The following is a 27,467-nucleotide window of genomic DNA, read 5'->3' as shown; positions in this document are numbered from 1 at the left end:
GAAGAACTTTCAAATGCTATATATATAGTATATAGGGCAGCACAGTGGCATAGTGGTTAGCGCTTCTGTAGACTGCCAAATAGATAATGCCCCACGTGGGGTTTGAGCTTGTGAGACAAGGAGAACTTTCAAATACCATACAGATAGTGTCCCAGCTGAGATTTAAGCTTCTAAGACAGAACTGCACAGAAAGAATGCTAATCACTTTGCTGACATGCTTGGCTATTGCACTGTTCTAATTCTTCTCCTGTGGGCTGTCAGAAAGAGAGAAAAAAAAGTGAAGTTCACCTAAGAAAATGTATTACTGGGCCCAGAAGCAATGTGAGTGAGTAGTTTCTGCCACATTGCTGACTGGGATCAGGATTTCACCTTGGGGGAGATACACCAACCCAATCGCCATCAAATTTTAAACTGAGAGGGGACATCTACATCAAGGTCCATTTCTTACAAAGATCTGGAACAAGTAGAGATAAAGCTTTCGATTCAAACTCATCAAAAGGAAGGTCAGATGGTGATAAAGCACAATTACTCTGGTGAAGATGCTCTTGACAAAAATGGAGTGTCCCTCAAAAAAGAGGCACAGAGCGGAAGAGTCACATGTGTAAAGTCTAATGGGAGCCCCAAACAGTTGAAAAAACGTTTAATAAAATAAAATTGTTCTAATAAAAACATTATCTGACTATCAACACAAATACATCTAAAAAAAGTGACAACGTTTCTGTATTTATTACATAGCTGAGCAAAAAGTATTTCCATCTGATATATCATTGAAGCCAAAATCATCTCCTTAAATAATGCCACACAGGAAGTCAGGTGTCCTTGGTTAGAACATTTTATGTAGAATGTTGAAAAAGAGCGCCAAACAAAGTCTGGTCGTCCCAAAAACCTTTTATAATAGTAGTAGTTCAGAAATTACATTGCAGAACATCCACCGTGTTTTGGCTCAAAGACCTCCTTCTTCTTTAGGTGTTCAACATAATGCGGAATCTAAGACTCAAAGCTGGCACAAATCACCAAGAGTTAATTATATGCTGTATATAGTGTAGCCAGAATCAGCGAATCAGCAAAACACTTTAAAAAACATTGTTTAAGCCCTGGAGAAGGAGGAGGTCTTTGAGCCCCTGAAACATGTTGGATGTTCTGTGTTGTTTGTGAACCATTACTATTAATAAACGTTTTTAAATGTTCTGACTTTGCTGGGCACTCTCATTAGACATTATAAGTGCGAGTTTCCTTTCAAGGACATCTGACTTCCTGTGTGGCTTTATCTATTGAGACGATTTCAAAGGCTTCAACAATATACTGTATATCAGATGGAAATAATTTTTACTCAGCTGCGTAATAAATACAGATACATTGTCACTTTTCCTTTTATGTTCTTCTGTGAATATTCAGAAAATGTTTCTATGAGAACAATTTTTACTTTTCAGCTTTTCATTGGTAACTTAAAAGAGAACTATGGGGTCAGTGTTTTCCCCCATAGTTCTCTTAAGGGTCACGGGAGGACATATACTTCCATGGCCCAAAGCCCAGCATATAGCGAGCTATTGCTCACTATATACTGAGAGCTCCGCAGTCGGGATGGATCCCGACAATGCTGTTGAGATCCACCCAGCTGCGTGAGTGACAGCTGGCTCTGCCTATCTGGAGTTGTAGCTATCTAGCTGTACCCGCCCCCGTCCGTTCTTCCAGTCAGCGCTTGAGGATAGGAGGGGGGAATCTCTGCGGGGAGAGGTGAGTGACAGTCACCTCTCTCTACAGGGAGATGATCGAGAAGCGAGCGAGCAACGGTATGCGTTCGCTCACTTCCCGATCTATTGAGCCGATGTGTGACAGTTTAATACAGAGTAATTTTCACTCACCTCATAGTTCTCCTTTAAGTACTTTTTAGGACTTTCACAAGAGTAACATTGCAGATACATCATTTTATAGCTGTGGTGTTACTGTTCAAGGTGAATGTGACTTCTCATTCCCTGATCGTGTCCTATTACCAGATCTAACCTAGATACACCAGCTTCTCTGTGATAAGGAGATGTGGCGGAAGTGAGTTGTTGTGCAAACGTGTCATTTTGCAGAGTTAATGTTCCATGAAACAGAAGGCATTTATTATTCTGATGACGGAACAGTGCTGGAATTCAACAATATAATATCATGAAGGGTTAACTGCCACTTCTATTGTTTTGCTGCACAGATGTGATGGTTAAATTGTCCAGACATCCACTCTGACTAACACTCCTTATTAGTAAGATATCTTTATTGTCAACTGTACGCTCACTTCTAGTGGCTGTACAAAAATGTTTTATACACCGAGCAGCCATAGCATTATGACCACCCGCCTAGTATTTAATAGGTCCCCCTTTTACTGCCAAAACAGCCCTGACCCTTCAAGGCATGGACTTCACTAGACCTCCAAAGATATACTGTGGTATCTGGCACCAAGCCATCAGTAGCAGATCATTTAACACCTTCACGACCCATGATGGTATAATCCTGTCATGGGGCCTAAAGGGGTTAAAGGCAGCCGGTACTCTGTTCAGATTTGTAGAGCCGGTGGTCCACTTTACAATAGATGCGATTCTGGTGGCTCAGCTGCACCAGATCGCCCACCCCCGCTGTGTTTCCCGGGCTCCTGCAGGCCCAGGACCAGCATCTCTGGTGTCGGTGGGAATCTGGGTAGGAGAGCGGCAAACATCCGTTCACTGATCTTCTGCCTGTTCTATGGGACCGGGAGCGATTCGTATTGCATCACTTCCGGTCCCTGAGCTGTCATTGCAGGGCCTGAAGCCTAGCAATAAGCTATTGAATTGCGATCTGCACTTCAATAGCTTATTTAAAGTGTAAAGGTGATACTAGGGGTCTTTTGGACCTCCAGTATCACCTTAAAGAGTACCTGCCACCACCAATATGCTATTAATGGGGGTCTTGTAAGCTCCCCTATGTGATAGCAATTAAAGTAAAGTTTTAAAAAAACACAGATTTAAAAATAATATTAACCCCTTCATGACTGATATTTTTATTTTCCTAATTTTGTTTTACACTTTATTTAATTTTTTTTACACTTTGTAAAAAAAAAATATTAAAAAAAATAAATTATTGTCAGTTTATATCAAGCAGTCACTATGACTGCTTGATAAATTAACTTTAAAAATTTTTTTTTTTAATTATTAGGCTGCTCCAAACTTAGGAACAGCTAATAATAACCTTAGAGACTTATCCTGACTTTAGTCAGATTCAGATCTCCCTAAAAGCTCTTTGATCGTGCCTAGTTGATCAGAACTGATACATTTCACTCAAAAGATATACATTGTATTTTTTGAGTGAAATGTATCTAAACATCGGGCTCTCGAGCTGTCAAAACAAATAGCAGAGAGGTGAGTCACTGCTACCTCTCTGCTATTTTCAGCGGTCAAATACAGGATCGCAAATTGCGGTCCTGTATTTGCATGTAACGGCTTCATTCTTTCATTACTGAAAGGAAGAAGCTTCTACAAAAAGCTTAATTATTTCATTAATGAATGCCTCAATACTGAGGCATTCATTACTGACTGGTAACTGCTGAGAATCAGCTGTTACCAGCATTACAAAGCCTGATATAACTCGTCACGTACAGTGTACGTGGCCAGTCATATAGGCACAAAGTGCCGGGACGTACACTGTACGTCTCCCGTCACGAAGGGGGTTAAATAAAATAAATGTAAAAATAATTTTAAAACATTTTTAAAAGTCCCCCACCCCCGCGAGCACATGCGTCTTTACGTAACCACGCGTCGGGTGTGCCTACGTACGAAAACAACGATGTTACACATGTTGAGTATCGCAGAGCACGCCAGAGTGAGAGCAATATTTACACATATCTCAAAACTGATGACCTGTAGGGGCTTTTAAATCGTCGTCTATGGGCTTTTTAGGGTACTGAATTTTGTCACAGTTTTACGGATGCACGCAATATGTAACCTGGGCATTTTGGGTATTTATTTACTTGTTGTAACCTCATCTTTTATATGTTACAAAAAAAGGGTTTTATATAGTGTTTTGGGGCACTAAATTGAATGAAGTGCATTTTTCACAAAATGTTTGGGTTTGATAATAAGTTGCGCTAATCTCATGCAACATAAAAATTTGCACCTACCACTGTTTCATTCTACAGGGTCTTGGCTTTCAGAAAATATATAATGTTTGGGGGTTTTAAGTAATTTTCATGCTTAAAATGTAGATTGTAACAAAAAAAAGGCCTTGGTCCTTAAGGGGTTAAGTCCTGTAAGTTGCAAGTTGGGGCCTCCTACGCTCCCTATGTGCATTAATGAGCCTTGGCTTCCCATGACCCTGTTGCCAGTTCACCAGTTTTCCTTCCTTGGACCACTTTTGGTAGGTCCCGACCACTGCAGACTGGGAACATACAACAATAGCTGCAGTTTCGGAGTTGCTTTGACCCAGTCGTCAATGGCGTCACAAAGGGGGTGTGACCCTCACCTGGGTGCCACCATTGGAAGGGTGACACCAAAATGACTGAAAGCCATTTTGGTGTCACCCCCTATGAAAAGTCGGGCACTCGGTCACGGACTGAGCGCCCTACAGTATCAGGAGAGAGGAGGGGACCTGGCGGCATACCTCATCCCGCCGGGTGAACGTCCCCTCCTCTCTCTGCTGGCGTCCATCACCAAGATGGGCATTGGCAGGCGTCAATATGCTCGATGACGTAATCGTGCACGGCAATGTCACGCGCATGCGCGATTATATCACGGCGGGGGGGGGGGGTAAACCCGGTCTCTACTCCGGGTGACACCCAGCCTCGGGAGGCCCCTGCCAGTCGTCTTGCCATAACAATTTGTCCCTTGTCAAAGTTGCTCAAATCTTTATGCTTGCCCATTTTTTCTACCTCTAACACATCAGCTTCAAAGACAAAATGTTCCTTGCTGCCTAATATATCCCACCCACTTCCTGGTGCCATTGTAACAAGATTATCAATGTGATTCACTTCACCTCTCAGTGGTCATAATGTTATGGCTGATTGGTGTATATGTAAGCACATCCATGGAGACTACCAGCCTGCAAAATATGATCATATCATTACCAACTAATGGTTTTATGTTGGCTATTAATACAAATACATATATCTTTAATACACTTGATAGGGTGCCTGTATTCATGTTCTGAGAATCCTAACCTTTCCCAAGTCGATAACAGATGAGATTATATTAGCCTGGGCATATAATGTAATCAACATTTAGCTAAGAGAGGCAGAGTGACGGGATGCTGTTCTTCATAAACATCAATCTTTCAGTACCGGATATATTGTCTCCCATAGGATTACTTCCTTTTTATATATTATATTACTCATCGACCAAGAGATTTCTTTGTTACTCTGAAGTAATAGGACAAAACTACATTAATATACATTTAAATGGTTTGGTAGTATCCCGAAAGGAGATCTCCATGCTAAACCAATTGGTGGGGTAAACAGAACTTACCTCTGTACCCCTAATGAAGTGACTTGTTAGTTGAAAGCTCCCATGCTCCCATCAGCTCTCCTTAAAGCCATGGTATTATTTTTCTGTCTAAAATACAGTCTTAAAACCTACAGAAAGTTTTTGGTGAAGACCTTCATATTAATGGTGAAGAAAACAGAAATTGATGACTTCTGTTTTATGTTGAACTTTATATTAATGGTGGATTGGGAGCACAGATATCAATCGTATTTACACGTAGCACCATGCTGCACCTTATCCTGCAGAATGGGATTCTGTTTATTGATGTTCCAGCACCTTTGAATGATTGGATAAAGTCTGAGCTATTTAAACTGGAACTCCAGACAAACATTTTGTGAAAGAGTGGGGCAGCGTTAGATCTTCTGTCATGTTGTTATTCATGTCTGTATCCCCACTTAGAAGATCTACTTCACTTCTTTTATGGTCACTAGGATAGAAAATGAGAAAAAAACGTCCCAACTGGGACACAGATAAGAAAACAAAATTGACAGAGGTACTGATTTTTATCCAGATCACTTGAAAAGTTTGCATTTATTATTATTATTATACAGGATTTATATAGCACCAACAGTTTGCGCAGCGTGAGATAGGCTTCCCTGAAGAGATGAGTCTTAAGGGATTGCCTAAAGGCAGAGTGGGAGATAGACGGACAGGTTGGGGTAGAGAATCCCATAGGATGGGAGAGACTCTAGTAAATTCCTGGAGGCGAGCATGGGAGGAGTTGACGAGGGAGCTGGAAAGCAGAAGATCTTTTGAAAAGCGGAGGGGACGGTTAGGGAGATAATTTGAGACCAGGCTTGAGATATACCCAGGGGCAGAGTTATTTATTTCCTTTATTGCTGTCATTCAGCCTATTTGAGAAAAGGTCCCATTGATGACACATGAAGTAAAGCTGGTCACACACCTTAAAAAAATTGAGTTCCTTACATAATATTCAATTGAAAAATTGACTTTTGTTGAACCAGGTGCTGCTGACAGGGTCACTCACATACCAAATTTAAGCTGATTGCGCAGGGAATGGCCACAATTCGATCTGTGTATGGCCAGCTTAAGGGAATATCCCACAAACCAGGTCAGAGAACACATTAAAACTTGATAAAGTTTCTTTAGTTTCTCTTCAAATTAACTAGGGATGTTTAGATACCAGTGCCTGGAACCTGTAACCGCAGATGTGCAGGCACTTGTCATTTTCACAAGAACTACCAGGGTTGCAGCTGTGACAGGGCTCTGGCGTTCCACCACTGTCCTGAAATCATTAGTCTGTATTGTTTTAGAAAAACTGCCACATGGCACTAAATAAAAAGGTATCAGTAATTGGTATCTGTATCGGTACTTGAACTTGGTTCTGTACATTTACTTATACATCCCTAAAATGAACTATATAGACATTGGATGGTGACAGAACAACGTGGCTTTTCCTTGTTTAACACAATCATTACAATAACACGCCTGCTTATATTGCCTGAGAACAACTTGACATTCCTGGTGCCAGCGGAAACAATATTGATCTTCTGAAATGATCGAACCCTGCTATTTCCTTCTTTCACTGGAGAATGATCACGAGTGATAGCTCTCTTCCATAATTAGAACAATTTGTAAGCCATTCAGCAATCATCTATCATGTCCATGGGCAGCTTGGTCTATCGCAGGAAAGTTCGGTCTAGAGCTATGCCAGTTATCACCAGAGGCGTGCATTGAATGTAGCATACATTGCATCAATGGGTTTAGTTCCACTTAAAAGTGTATTTTCAGGTATTACTCAGATTCACCCCCAAACCTCCCTGTCCTCCTCTAGGGCATGTCCCAGCATTTATTTCTTTTAACTTGGTCCTGTAGTTAGAAACAACATTTGTCACTCCTTATGATAACATCATTAGGCTTATAAAATTCTTGCAGGGGCAGCTGTTTGGAGTTCATATTCTATTAATGTAGGAAAGTCCCCCAGAACTACATCTCCCAAGTACACTTTCCCTTCAAAGTGTGTGAGCAGGCTTTTGGGAATCAAGTAAGCAGCATTGCTTTCCTGGGCAAGGTATCCATGTATGCACATGAAGTGGAACAGAGAGGGACTGAGATAGGTGGAGTTCTATGGTCCAGCAAGCAGAGCTGACAATACTAGCTGGGATTTCAGCGTAGCAAAGCACTATGTTGTCAGCCCAAACAAGAAATAAGGAGCACACTGGATTTCTGGCAGATCAACAGGTATTTTTCTGTACTTGCAGCCTTTTTGAAGGAATGAAACATGGGGAACTGTGCATGCATTGGACAGATGTGCTGACTTTTTATTTTACCCTGACATACACTTTAATTTAAAACATCATTACTGAACCTGGCTTGCTATCATGGCTGCTAAAATGTAGGCACTGCTGAATAGTCTTGGTTGCAGTTTGGTTTTGCTTTCCTCTGAGCCAACACTGCAGTTGGCTAAGAGCAAAGCTGGCCATATACCTTACAATTATTTGCAGATTTTCTGTGGTCAGATGGAAAAGGTGCAACATATACCTCCATCTACACTTAACTGTGTGGATGGAATAATCTTCACCCGGGCCAATCTGTTGCACTTTTTCCATCTGACCACAGAAAATCTGCAGATAATTGTAAGGTGTATGGGCACCTTAAGAAGCTGAACTTGATTGAGGGCTAGTTCACACCAGATGCAGTAGTGATGCAGTCCGTTCCGTTTTGCAGCTGCATCAAAAACGTATCACAATGCTTTCCTATGGTATTTCTTGTGCTCTGTTCACACCAGAGCAGTCCGTTCCGATGCAGCCAGAAAAAATACTGCTTGCCCTATTTTATCTGCATCGGATTGCGACGGAATGCATCAAAATGCATCGGAAAGCGCTGGAACGCACCTGAAATCCCATTTTAAGAAAAAAAACTCCCAAAAACACATCAATCGCGGCAAAACGCATTGCACCGCAGGTGTGCAGGCACCTGCAATTCCGATGCAGTTCTGGTGTGAACTAGCCTTAATTCAACCTTATTGACTATGTAACTATATGAAATGCTTTGCAATGCAACTTTTCAAATAATATCTGTCGCGCTGTGACCTGCTTATGTTTAGTGGATTGGCTGGTGTGGTTGCTGCAGTTATATCGTGGTGTAAAATATCCACCTACTCATAGACCATATTGGTATTGGGAATGTACGCAATGGTCATGGTTTCTACTAATAGCCTTGTGTATATGGGTCAGTTTTAAAGTCTTTATTGTGAGGCCTTTCACTGCAGAGCATAATCTGGCCCAGAATACAGGGACCATTAAAGCTTTTGCAGTGTAAACAGGTTTGCAGGCTGTAGTTTATCGAAGGCAAAATGCATATTTAGTACATAGCCACACGCCATTCATTATTTACAGTGATATTTGCAGGATTTGAAGATTTATTCCTGGAGATTGCTGTCGCCGGAAATGTCCCTTTTATTCAGGCGTGGTTAATTGCACAGTAAAATCTTTTCTCATTTCCATATTTTATAGATGTATTCAGAAGGCTTGAAGTTATGCGGAATATGGTGATCTTGTGTGTCCTAGAGTGACTGGCCTAATAGCAAAATGATCAATAATTATAAAATAATGACATTTGTGCCTCTAATGATTTTGTATTTTATTATGACCTGCACAGGGCCAAAAATCCCAGATGGGAAGTAGTGGAACATCTGCATTTGCTATGCAGAATTATATAACGCTGAACTCAAAAATCAGAAATCAGCTCAATACACAGTTGAAATACATATATGAGACATGCCTTACTTACCAGAAGAGTCTATCCAGTTCTGAGGTTTACACAGCTCTGCCACTCGCAGAAGGCCTGCGAGTCCTCTCTCGCAGGAGGCCTGCGTTTGTTACATAATACAGGTCTTGTCACAGCCGCAGCTGTGACTGTACAGTAAAGGAGAAGCAGCACACTGATGAGCTCATCTCTGTGTCGCTCTGCTCTCTCCTCTGATCAGTATGCTCCTTGTTAGCACTGAAGCACAGCTAATTGTCTCCTTGTGCTGCTTCTCCCTCTCTTGGTCTGACCTCTGCTGTACAGGAGACTGCTAGAGGCTAATGCCAACTCAAATTCAGGTGCTTGCATTGTTTGCATTTAAAACATATATTTAATGATGTATTAAAGAAGAACAGTGGGAATATGAAAAGTTAACCCTTGCAGTGGGGCTACCCACACACTGCAAGGGTTAAGTGCTCATTTTTCTTTAAGGTGTAAAATATAGAATGCAAAACAAACAACCAGACAGTGCCTTTTCCTCGTATAATATAGTTTTATTAAAATACATTCTAAAAATTGACAAACTATTTGCATAGTTATATCCGGATGGATGATACAAGGCAGGTCCCCTCAGAGGCTACCTAGCTAGCTTATGCGTTTCGGGGGATATTCCACCTTCCTGTCTAAAATATAGAAGATGCACTCTCCTGATTCTTGGTTCCGCCTGGCTGCTAGACCGGTCCCTGCTTTTTTTATTTTTCTCTGGGCTCTGGAGGTCTAAGGACCTGTGGATCATCACGTGTACAACAGTGTATTAGACGTAAGGGCACCGAGGGACATACCACTGCCAGAAAGGGTGGGCAGAGAGGTAAGCTGTTACCCCTGCAGGATCGAGGATTGGGTGAGCATTTTTTTCTTTATTTTAGACCCTAGAGAAAAACGAGCACATAACCCTTGCAGTGCAGGGTTAGCCCCACTGCAAGGGTTACATTTTCATAATGCTCTGAGCTCTTCTTTAATAAATTCATAGATGCATTCATTTGTATAGTTTGTATCTACCTGGAGTTCAGATTTAATGTCCAGTAAATGCAATAGATCAAAAATGACATCATTCATTGCATAAAATGGTTTCATTCTTGTAGGTCAAGCTCTATTCCGTTTCTTTTTACTCTCCACTTCCATGTGGCTTGTTTATACCACAGGGCGCATGAAAATGCTTGGAAAAGGCATGCATGTTGATGTGTGGTTTTTTTTTAAGCATTGCGCTGTGCATTGAACTACGTTTTTCATGCATTTTTTGTACAACCCACATCAAGGGTCAAAAATCCTTTTTTTTTTTCATTCATAATAGGTGCATTGCATTATGCTGATGCACGTTGACATGCATTTTTGTGCACTGTGCTGCGTAAAAATGCAGGCATGCTGCAATTATATGCAGTGCATCACACACCCTACTGCCATGTTGTGTTGTTCTTTCTTGTCCCTATGTATTGCCTTATTCCTGTTCCTAGACCAACAATATTGTTCAGCCTTCATTGGCTGATCCCCTCAGCTTGTCAGAATTTGGAAGCTTCACCACTTTATTGGTATATAGATCCTCTGGTCTGGTCGAACGCTTCCACTCACTTCGCCTGAGCTCCGATGGTGCTTTCTACTCAGGCACTTACAGATTCTCCCCACCGGCCACCTACATCACGCCGAAGGAAAATATCTGCCTCTGGAACTAATGGGAAGAAGCAGCACCAATTGTTAGCAGTCACATGATCACATATTAACAATAATAATAAGGTATTTTGGTGGGGATTTATGGGCAGAAGGGATGTATTAGGTACCATCTGGGCTGTTGAGTAGTAGTTGACTTTACATCTACTTTAACAGAAGGATTGAAGAAATATTTTGGTAGTTCAGATTACAGCAGTAATCAGTTTCAGAACGTTGACTTTCCTTTTGTTCCTTGGCATAAAGTATGCACCGAGCTTTGAAAGCGGTAATTGCACTTTTAGGATGTAAAAGCTGTAACATTAGTGTATGTAGATCTAATTTCTGTTTCCTGACACAAGCATGGCAGCATAGTCAAATCTATGTTTCCTTGCATATGGGTCAGGAAAGCAAAATTACTGTAGTTAAGTATGTAATGATTTCAGTATGTTTAGACTGTTAATTAATGATTGCCAGTAAATATTTGGTTTGTACTGTAGATATAATCTGATGGTGCATGCTTGTCACTGGATATGCCTGATTTATATCCTCTGTATTTGTGTTGGTTTTTTTTAGGAAAATGATTCCAGTTACTGAATTCCGTCAGTTCTCGGAACAGCAACCAGCTTTCCGGGTCCTCAAACCTTGGTGGGATGTCTTCACTGATTATCTCTCGGTGGCCATGCTGATGATTGGCGTATTTGGCTGTACACTGCAGGTACTCTTTATTTTTTATTTCTTAACTTTTTAAAGCCAGTAAGGGCATAAAGGCCACGGCCACCCAAAAATTATATCTCAGTTTTGGATGGATGTCATTGTATTAAATCACATGGGGCCTTCTCACAGTTCTTTGGGCCCTTTCACATCTGCCTTTTCTATTGCAGTGCATTTCCACACGTGGTATTGGGGGTGTTAATCTGCTTTGCATTGAAGAAGAAGAACTCCGGGATTTTAAAAAACATACCCTTGCGGTGGGGTGACCCCTGCACTGCAAGGGTTTAGTGCACATTTTCTTTAGGGGCTTCAAATAAAGCAGATATACTTACCTGATTTTCAGTCCCACCAGACTGCTAGACCAATTCCTGCAGACTCTTCTCCCCTGGGTTCTGGCATCTAAGGTCATCACGTCTTATGCAGGTCATTTGACCTGCTTTAGACGTAAGGATGACAAGGGACATTCCACATTAGCAAACATGGCTCCTTCCAATGATACATTGGAGTGTGTGTAGCCACGCGAAACAGGAGATGGAAGTGTGTTTTTCCCAGGATTACCAGGTGAAAATAAAGATAAAAAACCCTGAAAAAAGAAAACGTATGCAGCCACCTTATCTATGGGCTGGTAAGCTGCAATAAATATTGTTTTTTTTGTTTTTGGGTTTAGATGCACTTTAGGAGGACACCTGCTCATGCAGACATAATAGGGGAGGAAAGCATGGTGTATCTACCCTTGTCCACTGGCAGGATGGTAATCAGCTTATTAGAAGTAACAGTCTTCTAACCTGTCCAAACAGTAATTCTTCCTAAGAGTGGCTGTGTGGATCTACAGGCATGGGACCAGCCATCAGGCAACTGTCTTCTCCATGTCTATGAGAACTTAAATTTAACCTCAACTGCACATTGTATTTTCTTTACACCATCTGTCCCTGAGCCTATCTTGGTATGGAACCTTCTTTATTTCTCCATAAATCATACAAAAACTTTTAATATATTGCAGCCTGCCATTCCTTAGATGTGACCTGGTGATGCTTCCAGGAAGGAGGGGTTTGGCAGTTCACAATAGATACCTTTTAGATTGTAAGCCCTCACGGGCAGGGCCCTCCTTACCACCCTGTCTTGAATTGTATTGTAACTGTAATGTCTTCCTTATATTGTACAGCGCTGCAAAAACTGTTGGCACTATATAAATCCTGTGTAATAATAATATTTGACAAAGCTGATAGCATTTGAGATTTCAGTTCAGTGAAGAGGAAGTTACCCGGGGAAACAACATTTTTGGCAAGATAAACAGGTATTTTTCTGTACTGAATTAAGAAAACTGATGCAGCTACCACTTCTAAGTATTGGTAAGCTGCAATATATAACATTTTTGTTTTTGGGTTTAGATATCATTTAACATTTTCGCTTCCACCGATTTATGTCATTTGTCAGCACGGACTTGTACGTAAACTCCTGGTTGCTATAACTGTAACCTGTCGTGCCCCCTCAATGCCATTTAAGTAATCTTAGGTGTAAAATATTAATTTGAACATGCGTGTAACTGCTGCCAAAACTTTTTTCTAGTTTTGAATAGCTTGGGGGAGAGTTAGAAACTATGCCAGATTTGTATTGATTCCTGTGCCCCTTTTGGGAAGGTTCCCCTTGGCTGCACTTATATCCATACAGGTAGCTCAGACCTGTTTAATCCAATTACCTTGGAAAGACAGATGTTATTGTTCAAGAATGAAAAAGTTGGTGAACCACACTCTCCTAGTTATATAATTCCATCTTTGGTGTCAGGAAGGTTTTATAGCTGTTAATCCTTTGATTTGTATGGCTGAAAGTGAGAAATGTTGTCAAAATGTGGGGATAGAGATGTTAAATCGGCATTATATGTGAAAGACAGATGGTGTCAAAGGCCCACACTCCTGTTCAAGATTGGTTGTTCCAGTTTGATGTAGATGGCCTCCTAACCAGTTATCCTGCCTGTCCAAAATGTGCACCTCACTGTCCTCGAAACATTTTTCCTTTTCCGTAAGACGTAGGATGCCTGCTGAGTATTGGCCCGTAGAACCTGCCCTCCTATGTTGGGCCATTTATTGGTTGAGAGGTTGTTTCTTCTCCCCAATGTGCAGGTCTTTGCATTCCTTACTACACTGCATATACCAAGTTAATTTGCTTGTGCCTGGGTGTTGTGATGTTTGGATTTCTCTGTGGTATGGTATGAATATATTACTCAATGACTTCTGGTTCTCTTGTCTGTACAATTGTCGCCTGTTTTTTTGCTTGACCTTTTGAATGTTTTAATGAAAGAAAAATATGGGTAGCCACAAACTTTCAAAGCACTCCTGAGATGTCTGCATTCTGTGTTTTTAGACTCTGTGTTTGATGTTACCATCTCAGCCTATTATTGGAGAGTTATAATAACTCCCAGTTTGTGTTCTAATGCTTGGAGGGAGGCAGAAAAGTAGATACTGATCTGTTTGGTGAGTTTCCTGTGGGCCTCAGTGTCAAATTCACCCCCTCCTTGACATATTAAACATAGCCCAAACGGTGTAATTTCCCATGTAAACTTAATGTTTTTTATCCACTGAATTTCCAATGCTCTAATCTTGACCCACATATCTTCCACATACCTGACCCAATGACTTGGTATTATTCCCCTGAATGAGTTGAAGGCTCTCCTCTCAACTTTTTTTCTATGTATAGGTTAGCTACAACAGTATATACAATTAATTACATAGCACAGCCATGTTTCTGTCTGTTGATCTTGTCCTTATAATTGAAATAGGTGGTGTCGAGGCAGAGGTCCAGCAAGGAACATACTTGGTCTGGCTTGAGTACTGTTCTACTGTCAAGTGTATTATCTCTGTCAGATGTTTCCTTACAGTCTCAATAGCCCCTGCAGTTGGTATACAAATGGAAAGGGGTCTGATATCATAGGACACCTTTGTCTCTTCTTGCTTCAGTTCAAGCACCTTGTTGATAAATTCTTTAGTATTTTGAATATGCGGTACTGTGTCTCCAGCTTGGGGGTGATAGTATAGTAGCCAGATTCTTATCAATATTATAGTTACAGAGTTCAAACCACTGACAAATGTTATTAGAGGGGTACCTCCCATGTGCATCTTAAGGGAATCTGAACAGGCATGGTGTAGCTTCCCTGGGATAGAGATGGTGGTACTGATCTGATTGATGGGTTTTACCTTTTCTAGCTGTTGTTAGCAGTCGATCAGCTTTTTCTTTTAACAGCCAGTGGGGTCCTATTTAGTGACTCATAAGTGGTGGCATTGCTGAGAAGAGTGGTAACTGTAGTATGGTTAATGGATGTATTCATGGCCATTGTGCACCTCCCCTTGTCTGCTGGCAGGATGGTAATGCTTATCATGTTATTGAACAAGGATATCTGCCTCTCCATGATGATTGGATTACGGTGTCTGCACTTCTTGTGTGGATAAAAATGCTGGGGTACTTTCCTGACACTCATTAGAACTGAAGAAGTGGCTTGGATAATCTATGTCTTCAACATTCAAATTCAAGGTCAAATGACTGTTTCATTTAACCTCTGGTTAGAAAGATTTCTACTCAATTTTCTGTCAGGTCTCAGGCACAGGAAGTAAAAGGAACTCTCCCAAGAATGGCCTTCCATACTCCATTAAAAACAACTTCAAGTAGTGCCCTATTACATTTTAAAAGGTTTTTACCCTACCAGTAGATATTGTGATTTTTAATTTCCTCTAGAAGGGTGACAGCATTGTTTTATGCTGCAATGAAATCACAGCAGTGAAATGTCTGTGAAGGATCTCATTCAACCAGGTCATGGTATATCTGTAAAAAATAAGTCAAGGCAACTGGACTTGCTGTATTTTTCTTGAAGGCGTTTCACTGGACATCCGACCAGCTTTCTCAATTCAGAATGACGATTCATTCTGAATTGAGAAAGCTGGTCGGATGTCCAGTGAAACATCTTCAAGAAAAATACAGCAAGTCAAGTTGCCTTGACTTATTTTTTACAGATACACAGTCCAATTCCAGGTAACACTTTTTAAGCAGTTATATCAACAGTTCTTTTTTCGTTGAAATAAATGTATAAACAATATGAATAAAAGCGGACTGTTGTAAACACCCCAAGCAGTGGTATAGTTACAACCCCTGTAACTTTGCTTTGTTTGGCTGCACAGCTTGGTGTGCATGTAAATGTACAAAAATATATAAATAAAGGCATTTAAAACTAAAAGAATTCCAATAATGAACACTATCATTACAAGTATTAGTCCCCTACAGATAACAAGCCTTTGAAATACCAATGCAGACATACGGTATCTAGAATACCGGCAAACACTCAGCTTGTTAATTCAACATTAGGACCCTAATTAGAATCTAATTTCAATGATTTTAGTGCTTCCATTAAAAGGCAGTCAAGTGGGTAGATGGGTCAGGGAAATGCCTTTGTGGTTTCACGTGATGTACACTTTGATAGTGTAATTAGTTTGTTTCTACTTCTTTCCTTTGCACCCTTAGTGTAGCCATAGAAAGCCACACACACCAGTCTAATCTAATGACTGGGAGAGAATCTGGCCATTCTTCCCTAGAGGGATATAAAGAGCTCATAAACCCATCAGAAGCAGTCTAAATGCTAATGCCACTAGAACATGATGCTTCTGGGAATAGAAACAAAGCACAATGCTGTGTGTGAAAGGGAAATTCCTGTTTGGTTAACATTTCATACGTATATATTCTTGCTAAAAATATGCTAACCATTTGAATATGATTTTCTATAATTGTGCAAAAATGTAAATTTGTCTGCCTTGCAACCATGGCAACAGTCTACGGTTTGTAGCCAGATTTCCATGTAATCCTTATCTCCCTCCTGTAGCAAGCTCACATCTTTTTCCAAAGTACTGCACAGTGCTTTAGGCAACCTGCTGAATGAAATACTGCAATGCCCATTGCACTGGGAGGTTCTTGTTAAGTGAAACTCTTACTAAAAGTGTTGCATGTCTAAGGGCTTGTTCACACTATGTTCGCTGAGCTGCGTTACTTTGCACACCGCCACACACGCATGGTGTGAACAGGGCACAAAATCAATTATTTTCTATATGCCCTATTCACTCCATACATGTGCGGTGGTGTACAGAAAAACGCAGCTTACAGGACATGTTGATAACAAGCTCTAAAGCCTTGGCGCTCAATCTGTGACCCTTTGGTACTTGTGCGGCCCCCGACCCCATGCAGATATTCATTGTTTCCCCTGCCTAGGTACTCACTCAGGCCAGTGACGGGAAATATTAAAACTGGCTTATACTTGGAAAATGGTTGGTTTATTTTTTCACACTTATTTTTTCTCTGATGTCAGTAACCTTTTCTCTTTTTTTTTCATAATGGTTCTCGATGGGAGGAATAGGAAATGTGGCACCTGTAAATAAGGTGACTACAAGGAGAACAAATGTGAACTATAATAGTGGTGATCTTTTTTAACTCTTTGTTTATTGCTCTCAAAATTCACAAATGTATACATATGTACAAAAGGCAAATATTGTAACGGTGGACAATAAAATAAATATATGTAAAAGATAAATAAATAAAAATAAAATAAGGTAAACTTACAGCGGATTTCTGAGATTTCATTAGGAAGGCCACAGTGGTTTCATCCCGAAGTCAAAGTAAGTGTAGATGCACACCATATATTCCAAACTTTATAAAATTTAAGAGGATAAATTCTCCTCCAATACATAATTTTCTCATAAAAGAAAATCTGGTTTATTACCACTTTCACAAGGATAAGCTAGAGGAAGTTGGGTTCAAATAAACCAAATAAGCAGATTTTGGGCCTTCACGAAACTGAGAGACTTAGTAGGTGATCGAGGAAGGCAGTCATGTAGATGGACTAGGGATAGATAGTCTGGTGGATGATTAACTGATTCTTGATTGCTGGTGAGACATACATATGAGACGAGTACATGGCGCTGCTCCTGAACAACCTCATGTAATATGTTCCTATTATCCGGGTCCATTATTTTTGAAGCATATCTGCAATCTCTAGTCATCTCCTATAGCATGTCTGCAGTCTGTGGTCATCTCCTGTAGTACATCCATAGTCTCTGATATTTTTCTGTAACATTACAATTTTTGATGTTCTTTTGGTGATGTCAAGGTGTTTTTGTGACCCCCTATTTCAAGTAAATGTGCCATTGCGGATATAAAGGGATTTCAGTTTCTACTGCAAAACCGGGACTGATAAGGGCAGAACCTCCTACCTAACATTTTGAAAAATGTGGCCACTTCAATGGAATGATTAATTGGTATCTACAGATCAAAAGCAAGTGGGGGGACTTTTTGAACCAAACTGGAATTTAAGGATACAATACAGTATTTCCAAAGTAATTTGATGGATCTCTTTTTTTAGTTTCTTCCTTGTCACTAACCAAACTAGTTTTCATGTTACTGTGCCAGATAGTAACATATTCCTGGGTACTGAACTCTTTCTATTTTGTTTTGTTTACATTGTTCACACTAGCTCCTTTTCTTTTCAGTCCCCTTTGTTTTGTTCGAGCCGAGACTGCACCCATGATGCTCATGTTGCAAGAATAGCTATACCTACAGGCAAATATAGACTTGATGCAAGTCATACAAAGGAAACCCTGATCATATTTTTATACACAGGATGTGGTCCTTGTGTAGAAGTAAAAGTGTTGGAAAAGAAAAGCAGATGTGTAACCATATCAGCTAAAGACTTCTTTTCCTTTTCTAACGCAAAGTAAAAATGACAGCTGGAATCATATTGGTTACTATGGGTAGTGGATTACAAATGTGTTTTCCACTAGGTACAGCAAGAACGTGAGTAAGTAGTTTAATATTTAGCATTGTAGCTTCTTAATGCAACAAAGAAACTGCATAGTAATGTTTGTGTTCTCGTTTGTGATGCTAGTTTACACACTACTATATTTAGACCGCTAATGTGATTGGGCCTATATGATTAGGCAGTGTAAAAAGGCAGTGATGGTGTGCAAATTGTAGTTCTCATAGTAGCCAATCAGAAATCATCCCTCATCGGTTTTAGGCATACCAAAGAATGAAGGATAGCTGACACCTTGTTATATACTACTGCACTTTGCACACTGCCTAAAAAAAATTCAGGCAGTTTGTTTCAGGAGCCCTTTGACATTACGGATAGTATTGTATGGCATATAACACATGTGGAAACAGATTATAAAGATAAATATCTAAAAAAAAAGACTTACATTTTTATGAATCTCTGTAGTGGTGAGTCTTAACGTGGTGTAACTCATAAATTAATATTTTATCTCTTTTGTACCATTCTCTTTCAGGTCATGCAGGACAAGATAATCTGTCTGCCAAAAAAAGTACATACAGTTCACAACGCTTCTATCTATAATTCTTCAGGTCCTGTCCTCAATGTGCCTCTTCCTGCTCCCAAGCCATTAGCCTCTTCTGGGACTGTGGAGATGAAAGGGTTAAAAACAGATTTGGATCTCCAGCAGTACAGCTTTATCAACCAGATGTGTTATGAGCGTGCTCTTCACTGGTACGCAAAGTATTTTCCTTACCTGGTGCTCGTGCACACCCTAATTTTCATGGTGTGCAGCAACTTTTGGTTTAAGTTTCCCGGATCAAGTTCCAAAATCGAGCACTTTATTTCCATACTTGGAAAGTGTTTTGAATCTCCCTGGACAACACGAGCATTATCTGAAGTGTCTGGTGAGGATCCAGAGGAGAAAGATAATCGAAAGAACAATATGAGTAAGACCATGGGTATCCCTGCTGTGGAGAATCCCCTTGTTAAGTCTCAGTCACTCAAATCCATACCAGAAAAGTTTGTTGTTGATAAAGCAGCTGCTGGGGCCCTGGATAAAAAGGAAGGCGAGCAAGCCAAAGCCTTGTTTGAGAAAGTAAAAAAGTTCCGGCTCCACGTTGAGGAAGGGGATCTGCTATATGTCATGTATGTTCGCCAGACCATCGTAAAGGTTCTCAAGTTCCTTTTTATTATTTGCTATAATAGTGCACTTGTTTCAAAAGTACAATTCACAGTGGACTGTAATGTTGACATACAAGATATGACCGGTTATAAGAACTTTTCCTGTAACCACACAATGGCACATCTGTTCTCCAAGCTATCCTATTGTTACTTGGGCTTTGTTGGTGTGTATGGATTAACGTGCCTTTATACACTTTACTGGTTATTCCACCGATCCTTAAAGGAATATTCTTTTGAATATGTTCGCCAAGAGACTGGCATTGATGACATACCGGATGTGAAGAACGATTTTGCCTTTTTGTTTCATATGATTGATCAGTATGATCCACTGTACTCAAAAAGATTTGCTGTTTTCCTTTCAGAAGTCAGTGAAAACAAACTGAAACAATTAAGCTTAAATAACGAATGGACAGCTGATAAGTTGAGACAAAGGTTACAAACAAATTCCTCCAACCGTTTAGAGCTACAACTGTTTATGCTGTCTGGTCTTCCTGACACTGTGTTTGAAGTTACAGAGCTCCAGTCTTTAAAGCTGGAAATTATGAATAATGTCATGATACCAGCAACAATTGCTCAACTTGATAATCTCCAAGAATTGACGTTGTATCAGTGCTCCGTTAAAATTCACACAGCAGCACTGGCATTTCTAAAAGAGAACCTGAAGGTACTAAGAGTAAAGTTTGACGATGTTCGAGAACTTCCACCTTGGATGTACAGCCTAAGGAACCTTGAGGAACTCTATCTTATTGGCTTTTTAAGCCCTGATGTTTCAAAAAATATTAACCTTGAGTCTTTTCGTGAGCTCAGGAGTCTAAAAATACTATTTATCAAAAGTAATTTATCTAAAATTCCTCAAGGGGCTGTTGATGTTGCTGGGCATCTTCAAAAGTTGTGTGTCCATAATGATGGCACTAAGGTGGTGATGGCAAACAATTTGAAGAAGATGGTAAACTTGACTGAGCTGGAGCTTGTACACTGTGACTTAGAGCGCATACCTAATGCCATTTTCAGTCTGTCATCACTCCAAGAACTGGATCTGAAAGAAAATAATCTCAAGTCCATTGAAGAAATTCTAAGTTTCCAACACTTACGCAAACTAACCATCTTGAAGCTTTGGTTCAACAGTATTACTTACATCCCAGAACACATTAAAAAGCTAACCAGCTTGGAACGGCTGTACTTCGGCCACAACAAAATTGAGGTGCTTCCTTCTCACTTGTTCTTATGTCACAAACTCCGATACTTAGACTTGTCTTATAACGACATCAGGTTCATTCCCCCTGAGATTGGGGTTCTCCAAAGCTTGCAGTATTTTTCAATATCTTGCAACAAAGTGGAAAGCGTTCCAGATGAACTCTACTTTTGCAAGAAACTGAAAACTTTAAAGATTGGAAAAAATAATTTGTGCTCGCTTTCACCAAAAATTGGAAACTTAGTTTTCCTTTCTTATCTGGATATTAAGGGCAATCACTTTGAGAGTTTACCACCAGAACTTGGAGACTGTAGATCCCTGAAGAAAAGTGAACTTATTGTAGAAGACATTTTGTTTGAGACACTTCCAACCGATATTAGAGAAAAAATGAAATTGGAGTAACACATGGTAGTCTATCAGCAGCTGGCACTACTGCATTGGTCTGTTACTTTTTGGCCTTGGAAATAAAATCACAAACTACTGTTATGTTGGAGGAGTTCTTGCTACACCTTATTAATGGACCTTAAACTGCCTTATGATTTTATTTTCCTAACTTGGCCCTTTTATAGTGGGCATTACTCCTGTATAAGATTTGTTGTTTTTCCTTAACACTTTATGATGCTTATTGATCTTAAATATATGGCATTTTAAAAAATTATTGCCGGGCAATATACATTTTATTAACATGTTAGTCTTTTGAATTTTTAAATGCTCAGGTACTGTCTATGGTTCTGAGAAACATTTTATGTTTTTTTGACCATATCCTGTTGTACAGTTATTTGTGTTTTTTGTTACCATTATAGGGACCAATACAATACTATTACATTAATTATATATTTTCCTGTAAAGTGAATGGATTCCAGAAAAATGTCAAAAAGTCATGTTATGTTGTGCCTTAAAGTGCTTACATAGGCAGACTATCAAAATACATACTCTAAATGCAAAACATAAGTTTAGTATTATGGCCAGAAGTGTTAATTAGTGCCTGCTATTCACTGTGCACACAGCTTTCCATCCCTATCTATCATTTGACTCATATCCTGCTAGCCTTGTGGTGTAACACTGTCACGAGGAAGAGAAGGGTAGACTGCTGAACAAATTTTTATTAATTCTGCGGTAATAACTATAACATTTTCTCTGACCTTAAAATCATAATAATAGTCTTATTTAACAAACACCTTACCTTACATTGCAAAACCTTATTAAATTATATTAAACAAATGTTTTCAATGGTCGAGGCAATAAAAAAATGTATTTATTAAATTGTGGAAGCTGCTTCACCTAAACACATTCTGTAGCTGCTGATGAGCAATTAAGAATAATTTTGTCCCATCCTGTTCAATTTGATCTATTTTTTGGATTGGCTTGTTTGATTGAACACCCTGCATCAGTTATTACACAGCAGTTTTATGAAACTGAAGTATGAACTATAACTCAGCCATTCTAAAATATGGAAATGTTGTTGCTATTAATTCACTCCTGTGTGTTGAATTATTTTCGTTGTCATGTTGCATGATCCAAATTCTTTTTTAGTTTTAGATCACAGACACTCTGATGTAGAAATTCCTAGTGCGGTGTGGAATTCCCTAAAGGGTTGAAAGTTGACCAGTTCACCCTGCTTTACCATTGGGATGGAGTTTTTGTGTTGCTATTATTTTTTTTCAAACACACACTGCTGTGTTCCTTTGCCAAAGAATGATGCTCATCTGTCCACAGGACTGTTTGGAGAGTTGTAGTTTCCTTTGTGATATCCATTCATAACATCACTCCTGATTCAGAGTTTTTATGGTAGAATCATGAGCACAGGTGCTTTATAGTCATCAAGAGATCCATGCAGAATCTTTGCTTTCATCCTAGAGATCTGCATGACCTGTTTGAGCATTGTACGGTGTACCCCTGCACTGATCTTTTTACGATACCTATTCTTAATAAAAGAAGTAATGCTAAATTTGTGCCTTTTGTAAACTATCTGCCTGACTAGGGATTGATGGATGTCCAAATCTCATCTCAATTTGCTACAATCTTCAGTCTAATGAGCTTTGACAACATTTCTTCTGAGGTTCTCTAAGATTTCTTTTGTCAGGCACCAAAGTATTGTTATACCCAAAGACCTAAATGAAGGTTTATCTTTCTACATATTAAAAAAGTCCCTACAGTACTGGTCTACCCAAAGTGTGATTACAGTTACTCTAGGGTTACAAAATATAACGCTGCCCTCCATGCAAGTTGATCTGTAAACAGAGTTTATTCAGAAGTGAAAATAAAGCTTTTGTCATGCTAGTGTTATATTACCTACACTTTTCTAACTTAAAGTGAAACTTTACATTTAAAAAAAATGGTAAAGCAGCTACAGTGCCTGGAACCCTCTAAGACACCCCCTTCTCCCGTGTTCTCAAATGCAAATACCAACTTTGTTTCACAAAGGTTAAGGCTGGCCCACTCCATACCAGGCCTACCTGTTGGTTCATCCATTATGCTTTATGATCTATAAGCAATTATGGGAGGAGTAGACCAGTTTGACTTTGCAAAGTTAGCATTTGCATATTGAAGCTCCTCGATTTTTAGAAGTCCTGGGGCACTCAAGAATAGAGTGAAAGGTAAGCATCAACCTGATAATACCTACCTTATATTACTATTGATTGATTTACAATATTTAATGAATGAAAAGGTTGACTTGAAGGTACTCCTAGAACTTAGATGACAGTCTTGTTACGCAGCAATGTCTTCTCTCCACTCTGCATTGAATTAAATGGGTAAACTTAACAGACCAAGACCAAGCTTATAAGTTTATGGAACACTCTGCAGTGCTCTGATGATTTTTTTAAGCTTTAATGTGGTTGCATTGTACCAGCACATCCAGCACCCTCTGGAGGGCCTGACCCGCATAAATGTAAACAATCTTGCTCAGTCCACCACTTTGGCTGCCTTTAAACAAAAGCGGGAGATAGAATGGAACAATAAATTGTACTTCTTTACTGTTATGGCAGATGCAATGAAAGTATGAACACTTAATATATGACAGTCAAAATCTTACATTTGTATCTGAATGTTACTGTAAATTACTTTAAAAAGTTATGTATTTAATATTTCTGGTCATTTTATAGGATTTTGAGAACTTATCATTTGTTCTTTTGTTTTTCATGCTTGTATAAATGGTTCATAAAACACTCTTTTCTGTATTTGGCTTGAGTCTTTAGGTGGAATTTGGATAATTCTGTATCTTTTGGTATTATTATTTATTATTACAGGTATTTATATAGCACTGACAATTTATGCAGTGCTTTACACAGTGTACATTCACATCAGTCTCTGCCCTTAAGGAGCTTACAATCTAAGGTCCCTATCTCACAGGCACACATATAAGGGCCAATTAGGACCAGAGCTAATTAACCTACCAGAATGTCTTTTGAGTGTGGAAACTAATTTGGAGTACCCAGAGGAAACCCACGTAAACACAGGAAGAATATGCAAACATGACCTGGCCAGGATATACACATAGGTCTTGTATTTCGGCCCCTGGCTTGGTTTACCCTTACTAGTATATTAAAGCAGAATACTATCCTAAGCATTTTTGGATATAGTGTAACACTCGCCCCAGGGGGTGTGGCTTTAAGGACCGCAGCTGCGGATGAGGCTTCTATCAAGGAGGACGGGTATCAGGTTGCAGCTCTACCTCTGGAGCCCAGTATGTGAATAAGGCGAGGAGGGAGCTGCTTCACATAACGCCCCGTATAGCAACACGTCAACCCTGTATAGCAACAACAGGTTAGGTATGGAGGATTCAGCAAGTAATGTGAACAGTATGCAGTTCAATAGGTTATATGAGTAGTATAGCTCACTTAGGATCAATGGCAGTTCAATAGGTTATATGAACCGTACAACTCATTTAGGATCAGTGGGAGTTCAGTAGGTTATATGAACAGTACAGCTCACTTAGGATCAATGGCAGTTCAATAGGTGATATGAACAGTACAACTCATTTAGGATCAATGGTAGTTCAGTAGTTATATGAACAGTACAGCTCACTTAGGATCAAATGGCAGTCAATAGGTTATATGAACAGTACAACTCATTTAGGATCAATGGCAGTTCAATAGGTTATATGAGCAGTACAGCTCACTTAGAATCCATGGCAATTCAATTGGTTATAGCCAACAGCTATGGCCGGAATACTTGCGGTTGTGTGACACTCCTGGTGTGGGAGAATGTAGGCTTAGCTCGTTCCCTCGAATAAGCTGGTTCCTGGAGTGGAGCAAGTGGAGGCTGGTTTGGTCAGCGTCCTGCTTACAACAACAGTGGGACGCCGATCAAACCGCGGACCGCAGCTTTATGCCGACGGCTCGAGTGAGTGGGCGGAGTCTCGCGGCGCGCCTGCGCAGTAGCGGCGACGGACCCCGTCCGAGAGTGGGCGGAGCCTCGCGGCGCGCCTGCGCCGTAGCGCGGACGGATCTTGTTCCTGGCCGTGGGGAGATGGGATTGTCACAGACAGCTAGCTCCGCCCAACTGTTTCCTATTGGCCGGTACCTAATAGAGTCTTCTAGCAGGTCCCGGCCAATGAATAACACCTGGGGGGAGCCAGCGGCGACGTCGCGGCCGGCTCCGCCCAGTTGTTATTGTTTAATGACAGTTCAGCGTCCCCGGGTCATTTGGGGACGCTGATCTGTCATTACAACCGGGCGGAGCCAGACGTGCGATCACCACTGGCTCCACCCAGCTGTCATTTGCGGGGTGAAAGGTTGGCCGTTCTCCCCGTTTCAGCTGACACTCCGGCTCAGTGGAACCGAAGCATATGCCTTTGGCTCGGGTGACCGCGTCTGCTGCCTGTGTATTGTGAATAGCCCCCTATGGCTATGTTTGCCACCTGTCCAGGATTCACCCGGACAGTCCGGGTTTTGAATGCTGTGCCCGAGTGTCATGGCAGCAGAAACCCGGACACAAGATGTCAGGCAGACAGGGGCAACCAAAATTAGGATAGGGGCTACTGACCCCCCACTGAAAATAGTCTCAGCTGTGATATTCACATATAAATGTGCGGTGCTATTTACATAGGAATAAGCTGCGACTCATTCTCCCCCAAAAATGTCCGCGTGCCGCTAGAGTGTTCGGGTTTCGCATGAAGAAAAGGTGTCAACCCTAGCTCCGGTGACTGAAGAGTGCCGAAGGATCAGCCACGGCTACGGCTGGATCCTTCGGCTCCTTCGTGAATAACCCCCCAAAAGTCCCATCTCCCCCCTCCTGAGAGTCCTGACAGGTCATATGAACAGCTCGCAGCGTGATCCTGCGATGGCGGCCGATGATGTCACCGCTGCGACTAGACAAGCTGGACGGACGGGTTTTCCTGTATGATGAGTTGCTGCGTCTCCTGTCACATGACACAACGAGTCTCCCGATATTCCGAGAGAAATTAAAGATCTTCTATTAGAAATGAATCTGTGAATTAGTCACAAGAGACGGAACTCGGAGATGACAACGCGAGACAGAGAGGAGCGAGAAATCCAACGCCGTGTGCCGATGTCGCAGCAAATTACCTCGGCTTATATTCGGGACGGCTTATACTCGAGTTTATACGGTATATCTTTATTTTTCTTCCTAGACCTAAACCTTAAAGAAAAATGAGCACTTAACCCTTGCAGTGTAGGGGTAGCCCCATTGCAAGAGTTAATTAAACGTTTTTCTTTAATTATTAAAAAAATACATTTTATTTAATCTAATAAAATCTGTTTTTAATAAACATAAGCATTTATTGTACAGTATCACACATTGTATGCCTATGCCCCCAACAAACCTTTATTATCGAAAGCATTCTCCTCTATCATGTCTTCATGTAAATATCATCCATAATGTATACATGTATGAAGTGAGTGACACAGTAGCCCATATTAACAAGGCATAATGAATATGTGTAATTGCATTAAATGAAGAAAATTCTGTGGAATTTTTCATAAAGTTCTTCATAAATATGTTTTCAAATCGTAACTTTCGTTTGATTAATAGGGATAGGCTAGAACTAATAAAAATACAATGTGGAAATTACTATATGATTTTGCATTTTGACCACAGATACACTTAAAATAGTTATGGTCCTAAGCAGACATTGAAGACCCCTTGAAGATTTAATACACTTGATTAGACCAACTGTTTCATTTAAAATTAACATACCTGACCTAGCCTGTCTGTGACTATGCTCTGTGTGACTCCTTGGGTACCGTATTGGTGCATGTGATATTTAATACTACCACGCTCAGACTTGATAGTCAGGCAAAAAGTACAAAGTACAAAAAGTATAAAGCTTTCTGAGAAGGCAACTGAACACTGGCTCTTACCTGTAAAAGTTTATATATAGCCGAGGGCTAGTTCTGCAAACACTGTTTCAAGATTTTTTGGCCATCATCATTGCAGTGCATCTTTTTCCCTTTATCACCATCTAGTTTTTAATTTCTTGTTTGGTCCCAAGCCCTACGCCAGAGGAGCCATCATGCATCTGTCATTGGTAGTCTTTCAATGCCTAATGTGAGTTGTAGTTGTACCACAGCTAGAGCTGCCTACCCCTGCTCTATAATATTAGGCTGTATCTGTACAATAACCAGTGGTTCTGGGTGTGCAGTTCGGCATTTAGGCAAAAGGAAATTATTTGTATGACTCCCCCACTATCCTGAAATGAGGAATAAGCCTCTCTTTTGGAATATGTGAT

The 27,467-nt window shown here is 40.4% G+C and overlaps 1 protein-coding gene across 2 annotated transcripts in view; it reads left to right on the top strand.

Annotated features, from left to right (window-relative positions):
• LRRC8C (leucine rich repeat containing 8 family member C) overlaps positions 1 to 21,830 on the top strand; it is a 59,690-nt gene extending 37,860 nt beyond the window's left edge. For both annotated transcript variants that reach the window (XM_018561401.1, XM_018561400.1), the window contains exons 2-3: positions 11,469 to 11,610; positions 18,917 to 21,830. In XM_018561401.1, the coding sequence (XP_018416903.1) occupies positions 11,473 to 11,610; positions 18,917 to 21,178 (2,400 nt within the window). In that variant the 5' untranslated portion in view covers positions 11,469 to 11,472 and the 3' untranslated portion in view covers positions 21,179 to 21,830. The remainder of the gene's footprint in view (positions 1 to 11,468; positions 11,611 to 18,916) is intronic.
• The last annotated feature ends 5,637 nt before the right edge of the window (positions 21,831 to 27,467 follow it).

This window comes from Nanorana parkeri, unplaced genomic scaffold, assembly GCF_000935625.1.
Source record: "Nanorana parkeri isolate BGI_ZX_2015 unplaced genomic scaffold, ASM93562v1 scaffold521, whole genome shotgun sequence".
Taxonomy (NCBI): Eukaryota; Metazoa; Chordata; class Amphibia; order Anura; family Dicroglossidae; genus Nanorana; species Nanorana parkeri.
Note: the sequence above shows the minus strand (reverse complement) of the source record. Positions and strands in the feature narration are given on the sequence as shown.